Genomic DNA, 9,136 nt, shown 5'->3' with positions numbered 1-9,136 from the left:
GAGAGAGAGAGAAAGTGTGTGAGAGAGAGAGAGAGAGAGAGAGAGAGAAAGTGTGTGAGAGAGAGAGAGAGTGTGAGAGAGAGAGAGAGAGAGTGTGAGAGAGTATGAACACTTACACTACAATGAGGAGCCAGGAATTTTTAATGTCACTGAATATCATCTCTCCATATTCCTGAAATTTGTGAAATTCAATGAGGTATCTAAAAAGAAGAGGAAAATAGAAAGTCAAATCATCTGAGAAGTAAATCCATAGTGAATAACAAATTTAAAAAATTAGAAAACAGGAAGAAAAATTAAATCAAAGAATTTTCTTTTTATGACTGAAAAAGAAAAAAAAACTCTTAGTACCTTGTTGCTTCAGCCAAAGCATTTGGTGTGATTTTGTCACCATCTTTAGATAACAATTTAACTGTACTATTGCCACTTTGAAGAACATCATACATGCTATTTGTTTTAAATACAGCAGGGATACAGCGATGGGCAACTGGAATGAAGAGAAGATATCAATCCTTCATAAACAACATGCAATTACAGTCCAAATACAAATATAGAGATGATACAAAAAATTGATAATTCTAAATCAGGGGTTTTCAAACTGTGGTCCACAAGGACAAGACAGGGGATCCGTAGACGGCAAATACATTTTATGGGCAATTTGATTTTATATATGTTTTTTAATCGAAATCTTTTAATTGACAAACCTATTTGTTAAATACTGTTAAATAAATAAATGTAAAAATATATGTTATTTTAAGCAAATATTTATGTATAAATTTCATAAGCGTTTATAAGGGGCTCCCTAAGGTAAAGTCTGAAATATAAAAGGGTCCGCAAGTCAAAAAGTTTGAAAACCACTGTTCTAAATCATTTAAACAAAGGGGAAAAAACCCATAAAACAAAAGAATTCATCAGACAAAGCAAATGCCCATTTACCAACACAATAACTTTTTGTCTTTCAGTCTGTTGTGTATCTTCTCACAGCTTTTTCCTATTGCTGTACAATGGTTTCTGTAAGGTCTATGAGAATGGCATGCAATGGAATACACAGTATCCAAGCCTAGGAATTTCCGGGGATGTCAAAAAATGTTTGTACATTTTGAAGATTAGGATCTTCTGAAAAGAGCCCAGAAGAAACTTTGTGTCCCAATGACAAAATTCTTCTCAGAGGTCCTGAGTTACCTCTCTTCTAACAATGTAACAGCTTTGTACTATGTCAACTTAAACCCACTTAATGCACCCATCTTTCTTCCTTTTATCAATCCCTACTGTGTTTCATCTCACCACTAGATACCCATATGATGTACTATACCCAATTCTTCCTTATGAAACTGCCCTGCCTTGAGCTCCTTTTGTGCCCACATTTTCTATCCAGACACCATTCTGCAGAAGTTTAAACTGAATATCAGATGTCTTTTGCTCTACCACTAGACCCCTATTCAAAACACTAAACCTAATTCTTCCTTCACAGAACAGCAACCTTCTTGAGTTCCCTTCCTACAGACATTTTCTCTCTAAATATCATTCTGTAGAAGTTCAAACTGTACATCTATGGTTTCAGCTTCACCAGGCTATCTCTTTCCTTATTCTAAGAAAGGATCCAAAACTCTTTTAATTAAAACAATATGTGTGAAAAAAAAAAGATGAGATAGTCATGGCTGGAATGCCTTTCATTGTATATGTTCAATTAGCACTGACCCAAGGCTAAATAACAGCAACTTAAAAGAAAAGAACACTGATCAACTACATTTCACCATGCCACAATTCCTTGCTTATTTCTTTTGTAAATATGTCTATAACAAGTGACATGTACTGATTAAATCAGCCCAGGTCACAAACAGAAGGTGAGGGGAAAAAAACCCGAAAAGATCATGAGAACAAAGAAATAAATGCATAGAAATTACTAGAAATTGCTGAAAGCAATTATTATAATAATAGTAAATAATTAAGATGACAAAAGTGCATGTTTATGTCAAAACTAAAACTAAAAGAAGTAGAACTGTACCTGAAATTGACTTCACATAATAAGCAGTACAAAGTCCACGTTTGACAAGGTCCTTAATGTCTCCCTGCAATAAATAATCAATAAACGAATCAGATAATTAAATTAAAAAGTAAAAACATTTCAACAGATATAACAATTTTTGGCGTTAATACATATGCATTTATCTCAAGTATTTTTAATCACCACACAACTATTTCAAAATAATTGATTTGAATTGAAAACAATTGATTTGAATCAATGAAACTAGCTAATTTTCCCTTCATATCATACCTAGCATCTTTAAGAAAAAAAGAAATGATTCCTCATATAGTTTGCTATTAGATACAGTAGGTTCAGGAAGAGAGAGAGAGAGAAAGGCAGGCTGATCATATGACTGATCAGGTCTAACTTGAAGTTAAACAACAACAATTTCTTATAGATTTGCAATGACCAAGCAATTGGTAATTGTAATAATCTAAGTACTAAAGAATCCTAAACCCTGTGGCATCCATAACATTGTAGATTTATGCTGTGCTGCTTGTTTCTCCTTTAGAGATCAATAATTCATTTATAGTGATATCATGGCAAAGGATAATATTGTCAACCACTGTAGTCAGTAATTGTCTTAAAGTTTAGACTTGCTAAGCAGCAACTGAAAGAAGAAACACATATTTAGATCTAAACATAACATAAAAACAGTAATAGGACAACCATGAACCCCAGAAACAGAAGGTACATTCCAACAAATATTTAGTGTTGTCCTATATTTAGGCTTCAAATCTTGAGCCAATTTAATCTTTTATGCTTCTGGAGTCAACATAATTAAGTTGATGGGGTGGACAATAAAATCAACTATACTTTCATCCATACAAAAATCTTGGCTATAGGACTGGACAAAATACGTCAATATTATTTAAGGAATAATGTTTCATGGGATTACAATGACAATATTTTGAACTTTTAAATGTTGTCAGAGAAGACAGGGAGTATGAGGTACAACTTTAAATACTATGGAAAAAAAAATCATCAAAATCACATTTTATATGACTGTGCCAAAATATATAATACTTGTTACTGAATTCAGAATAAATGAAATAAAATTTTTTTAAAATTTTATACTAGATTTTATAACAGCTGAAGTGCAGAAAGGACAGATCTCAGTATGTAACAAGCATAATAATATTAACATACACCTGGAAACCATTATAGCGAAAGCACTTATAAAGAAATGCTAACAGCCAATTCCTTTTCTTCTTTTTAGATATTGTAAATGTTTTTAATACCAGAAAAATAAGATAACTGAATGTAATGTAAAATGAAAAGTAATTACAATCAACTACTTGATGAAATTAACCCTTTAGCATTTGAACGAGCCATATCAAACCCAAATATTCCACTTGTTTTATGTTCAAACTGACCAGATCTGACCTCTTATACCTACCCTAGAATGTCAGTCTAAAAATAAACAATAACATCACTGAAATCTCACAGCTATAAAACAAATACATGGTTAATTCAAAACAATGTAAATAAATAAGCACTGCATTTGGTGAAGTAATCTGAATGCTAAAGGGTTACAATAAATTTCATTTATAAATACACCTTCAATCTTTTTCTGGTCAATAAGTGAAAAAAGATCAGAATTTAATTCTCAATGAAATCTACTTACAGTCATGCGATTAACACCATATTTACAAATAAGGCGTTCACGTTCCTTCTGAAGGATTTTATTTCGGTTTGCATTTTCTTCTTGTACAGACTCCAAGTAGACATAATTTTCAGTGGGACATTCTTTAACACACACCTAGTAAAATATAAATGAATAAATATAAATAAAATATAAATGAATAAATACTACTTGAAACTTTGTAGATTAGACATAATTTACAATAACAAACTTCCCAATTATAAATTATTTTATCATATTCAGTAATTAAATTACATTTTAAACTTAAAATAATATAAAGTCTCTACAAAATATGTATAAAATCATAATTTTATTAACCTGAGGTGTGGGGCATCCAAGGCTCTCAACATCTCTACCCATTTTTGAACAAGTGAGTAAGTCAAAGAAAACAAGCTTTGGTCTGTCACTGAAGAAGGATAAAACAAAAAAAATCATTCATAGGAATGACAATCTGAAATTTGAAATCACATTTAAGTCTCAATAAATTACTTATTCTAACCATTTGAAGACAAATACTACTAATGCTTTTACACTAAAAGAAGACAGAACCATCATTAGACACAAAAGTATAACAAAGTTATTTAAAATTTTGTTAAAAAATCTGAATTTTAATGCCAAAGGAAAGTGTTTATAGTCTTAAAGTGATTCAACCATTCTTCTCCCTAACATGAAAACTAGCAGGCTGACAGATCTACTCAGTTGTCTAACAAGTGCTAAATTTACGTACAAAAATATAATAATTACTAATAATGAGCAGATTATTGACAAACAAGTCTACATTGCTTTTCTTGAACTTTGGATATTTTTAAATAGAAAAGAGAAAGACCATGTAACCATGCCCACATATAATGACATCATGTTCACTTAGTCCTTTCTTAAGCACAACAATCCATATGACCTGGTACTTAACTCTGGTTTTCATATTTATAATCAGAAGAGAGGTAAATATTCCTTTTGATAGGATGCTGGCCTATTGCAAGTAGATTTCCTGCAGGAAGGATTGAACTCGGCAATGCAAACTAACAAATCATTTACAAATTCAACAGTGCCATCACTGTTTGGTGTAGCAAATTGTTCCTTCTCTGAAGTATCTATTATGTGTGTCCTTACTACAGACATAATGCAGTACTGTGGATGGGTTATAAACTGCCTGGGACACTACCCACTTGGCCAATCATGCTCTATACTTTGACAAAGTGGTAATAAAGTCAGTTAAGTTAGACTGTGATGTGAAGGCACATATCATGGGCTTGTGCCATAGTAAAACTTGAACTCAGTAATTCAAACTATTGACATTCTTCTTTAATTATACAGAGAATCCTACTGCTTGCAATCAATGAAAGACTGTACTGATGATGGAAAATTATTTACAGCTGAGTGAACTGGGCCAACAAGTATTAAGACAGCACAACAACAATAGTACAATGTGAACCATCAACCCTTTGGGTGGTTGTCTAATCTTCTGTCAGTTTAACCATACTGAGACACTGAGAAGCAAACATATATCTACACAAACACACATTATGTAAAGCAGATATTACTCAGAAGACAGGAAATAAACTGAAAGGAAAAATTAAATGAGTGACAAGGTGCTTCAAATTCAAAATTGAAGAATTAACTTTAATGATTATTACTGATTATTAAACAAATTCAGTTGAAAATAATTAATAAAAATTTAGATGAATTCCTGTCCTGTCTAATTATCTATATTTATCAGAAATCAGGATTACATGGCAGAAATAAAACATCTGAACTTGTCTCAACTATCTTGTATGTTTCCAGAACAACTTTGTAAAGAAACAGAGTTTTAAAATTGAAACTAAATTTAATGAGAGAGGACAAGAAAAGCAGTGGAGTCAAAACCATGTAATTGACAAATTAATTACATCTTATTAGAAGCTCTGGTTATCAAAGGCTAATTCAAAACTCATTATATTAAAACATCTTAGTTTTAAAGTGTCCGTCAAAGTATCAATTAAGGTAATCAACAAATAATTAGAATAAACAAGATACTAGACTAAACTAAGCAAAACAAAAATTACTAAGATCTTGATTCAATTGTTGCTTGTGGATACAATATAGCTGAATGGTTAAGAAGTTCACTTTGCAATCCCAAGATCTTGGTTCAATCCCACTATGCAGCCTATTGAGTAAGTGTCTTTTATCTTTGCTTTAGATTAATCCAAGACTGCCAAGCTTTGTAGTATGATTATTCATTCAGAATTTAAGTTCTCTTTTAAGTCTTCTTCATTTTTCATTGTTGCAGGATTGATAAAATTGTACCAGTCATGTTCTGGGGGTCAATATTACTGAATATATACTCCCACCAAATGTGAGACCAAGTGCCCAGATTAGAAATCATTCTTTTTCTTCGACATACATATATTCGTTGCTATTGTTAAACCTGTATATAAGCCAATCCAGCAAACGAATGTGATCAAAGGCATTCCAACTGTGACCATCCCATCTTTTTTTATATATCTAGAACTAATTATTCAATATGTGATAATGGTGTGATTTGAGGGGATTTAGCTGCCACTTCAGGCAAAACAGGCAACCATACTGAGACTCTGACACTGACTAATATTAATATACTCCACTCCTGCTGGTAAGGATAGGGGGAGGGGAGTTGGGTGTCTGATGCCCTGCATATTTCCATTTTGACCCTATATTAGTTATATGTGAGGGTCCTTGATATTCTCAGATCAAATCTCACTTCTTGGTATACATTTTCCTCAGTCTGCTCCTACCATAGGTACTTCCCGTCATCAACATAGAACAAAACTACTGTCACCACTATTATTACTATTATTGCAGCTGTTAATCCTCAAATATTGTTTGATAGATGTCAAATGTTTAGAGAAAGACTGATAGTGAAGGTTATTGACAAGTAATTATATTAAAAAACAGAAAGCAATAACAAAAAAAATATCTTAAAATGAAATAGAAGAGAGAGAGAGAGAGAGAGAGAGAGAAAAAAATGAAATGAAATTATTAATAGTTGTTGGTCACAAAACAGTGGCAGATTATTATAGAATTTCTGGCAGTTGATGTTGACACAAAAGTAATGTGACAAGATAATTATATAAGCTTCCTGAACACTTCCAAGATGACATTTGTTCATTCACAAATATCCTGACAGAAATCTAAAACCCCATGCACACTTCCCCTGTCACGTGGCACAAAGTCGCTTACATACAAAGAATCTGTTAAGAAACAAATGCAAAGGAACAATTATTTCATGCAGCAGCAAAGAGTAATATAAAACATGTATCAACACTTGGAGAGTTCATGGAAGGGTTCAGTGCGCGAAGAATGAAAGAATGTAACATTTTGGACACTTATCTTTCTTGTGTGTGTGTGTGTGTGTGTGTATACAAGAAAGAGACAATATTAAAATGCTGTCTATGTCACAAAATTGCAAATCAAAACTATTCCTTTCAAATAAAATTAGAAATAAAATTAAGTTATACTATAGAGAGGTTAAATGGAAATAGTACAGAATTTTCCAAGGAAGAAAACTCCCACAAAATTGATTCATTACACATACTGAAGACCTTTCAGTAAGATTCAAGTAGAAGTGTTTCTCAAATTCAATAAAAAACAATTAGAATTTATGGTACCAGGTGTATTGGGTCATGCCATAAATAATGCGGTTTTTTTCAATTGCATGAACTAAAAGTTGGAGGGCGACAGGATAAACTACCTGCATCAACTCGATATAAAAGTAGGTAGTAATTTTACCTTGTCCTTATACTTAGTGCAAGTTTTGAAGAGTGCAGTTTAATTTTAACAGTTATTTTTTCAAAGTTATAATGGAAGTGACAAAGGAGAATATTCGGCATATTTTGTTTTATGAGTTCAATAAAGGCAACAATGCAATGGAAAGTGCAAGGAATATTAATGCAGTATATGGGGATTGAACAATAAGCATAAGCCAGTGTCAACAGTGGTTCCAGAAATTCCAAGTTGGAAACTACAACCTAGTAGAGGAGTCTCATCCTGGAAGATCTGTAGAACTCGAGGAGGACATCCTGCAAACCTTGATGGAACAAAATCCCATTGTAACTGTTCAGGAACTAGCAGAGAAGCTTGGATTTGGTCATTCAACTATTCATTGACACTTGCGTGCCATCGGAAAAGTCAACAAACTGGGTCAATGGCTTCCTCACAATCTTTCCGAGTCTAATCACGTGCAGAGAGTGAATGTGTGCTCTTCTTTACTGTCACGTCTCACGAATGAACTTTTTTTGGACTGAATAGTGACTGGTGACGAGAAATGTGTTCTCCATAAAAATGTGAAATGACGAAGATAGTGGGTAGGGAGAAACACCAGCACCCTAGGCGAAAGAAGGTCTTCACCCACATAGGGTGCTGTTATCTTTTTGTTGGGATATGAAAGGTTTAGTCCACTTTGAACTTTTAAACCCAAACCAAACAATAACAAAGGAGATCTACTGCAAGCAGTGCTAGAAGAAAAATGACCATCTTTGGTTTCAAGAAAGGTGTTCTTCCATCAGGATAACGCTTGGCCACATACAGCGAGGATGACATTCCAAATGCTGGAGCAGTTTGAATGGGAAACGATGCCCTACCCACCATATTTGCCAGATATTGCCCCATCTGATTATCATTTAATCCGCATTCTTGAAAATCATTTGGACAGAAAAAAATATTAATTTTGTAGACGAGGTCAGAACAGTACTGGAAGAGTATTTTTTGTCATGGACAAGTGAATTTTGGAAGAGGGGCCTTGTAAACCTACAAGATAGAGGGAAAAGCATTGTAGAAAATGAAGGAGAGTATATTTTAGATTAAAAAAGAACTTTGTTTATCTTAATTTTGTAAAATAAAAGAAGTATAAAAAAAACTGCATAAGTTATGGGATGACCTAGTATGTGTTTGTGTGCATTTATGTACTTATGACAATTATATATACATATTTACACTTTTAATATCTTTAGAGACAACAGTCAACCAAATATATCTTTTCAGAACCTAGGTGATTATCAAATAAGTATAACATTTACTTACACAAATTCTCCATAACCGCAAATATTTCCTCTGCTGTCAGTCGGATACAATAGTCGGCGAGGATCTCCATGAATAAAGCCTAAAATACAATTTAGGGAAGCATATTACTTATTAAATATAAGTACCTGATTAATAAGTCTATGGCTATAAGTTATAAATTTCAGTATTCCAAAGTAATTTAACACACACACATATATATATAGCTTACTGTGTTAACAGTATCTTGTTTTAATGTTTACAGAAAGTGTCTAATGGTTTCCTTTAGCTAACACTAAATGAATAAGCAAATGTAAACAATTTGCCTGTATCTATCTATCTATCTATCTATCTATCTATCTATCTATCTATCTATCTATCTATCTATCTATCTATCTATCTATCTATCTATCTATCTATCTATCTATCTATCTATCTATCTATCTATCTATCTATCT

At 32.6% G+C, this 9,136-nt stretch overlaps 1 protein-coding gene across 3 annotated transcripts in view; it reads right to left on the bottom strand.

Moving 5' to 3' along the window:
• The window catches only part of LOC106869317 (choline transporter-like protein 2), a 90,833-nt gene that overhangs the window by 23,543 nt on the left and 58,154 nt on the right, over positions 1–9,136 (bottom strand). For all 3 annotated transcript variants that reach the window (XM_014915014.2, XM_014915016.2, XM_014915015.2), the window contains 6 exons: positions 8,703–8,781; positions 3,987–4,074; positions 3,651–3,785; positions 2,003–2,066; positions 349–484; positions 117–200 (listed from right to left, as the gene is read on the bottom strand). In XM_014915014.2, coding sequence (XP_014770500.1) covers positions 117–200; positions 349–484; positions 2,003–2,066; positions 3,651–3,785; positions 3,987–4,074; positions 8,703–8,781 — 586 coding nt within the window. The remainder of the gene's footprint in view (positions 1–116; positions 201–348; positions 485–2,002; positions 2,067–3,650; positions 3,786–3,986; positions 4,075–8,702; positions 8,782–9,136) is intronic.

The sequence above is a fragment of the Octopus bimaculoides genome, chromosome 1 (genome assembly GCF_001194135.2).
Source record: "Octopus bimaculoides isolate UCB-OBI-ISO-001 chromosome 1, ASM119413v2, whole genome shotgun sequence".
NCBI lineage: Eukaryota > Metazoa > Mollusca > Cephalopoda > Octopoda > Octopodidae > Octopus > Octopus bimaculoides.
This window is presented reverse-complemented; position numbering and strand designations above follow the sequence as displayed.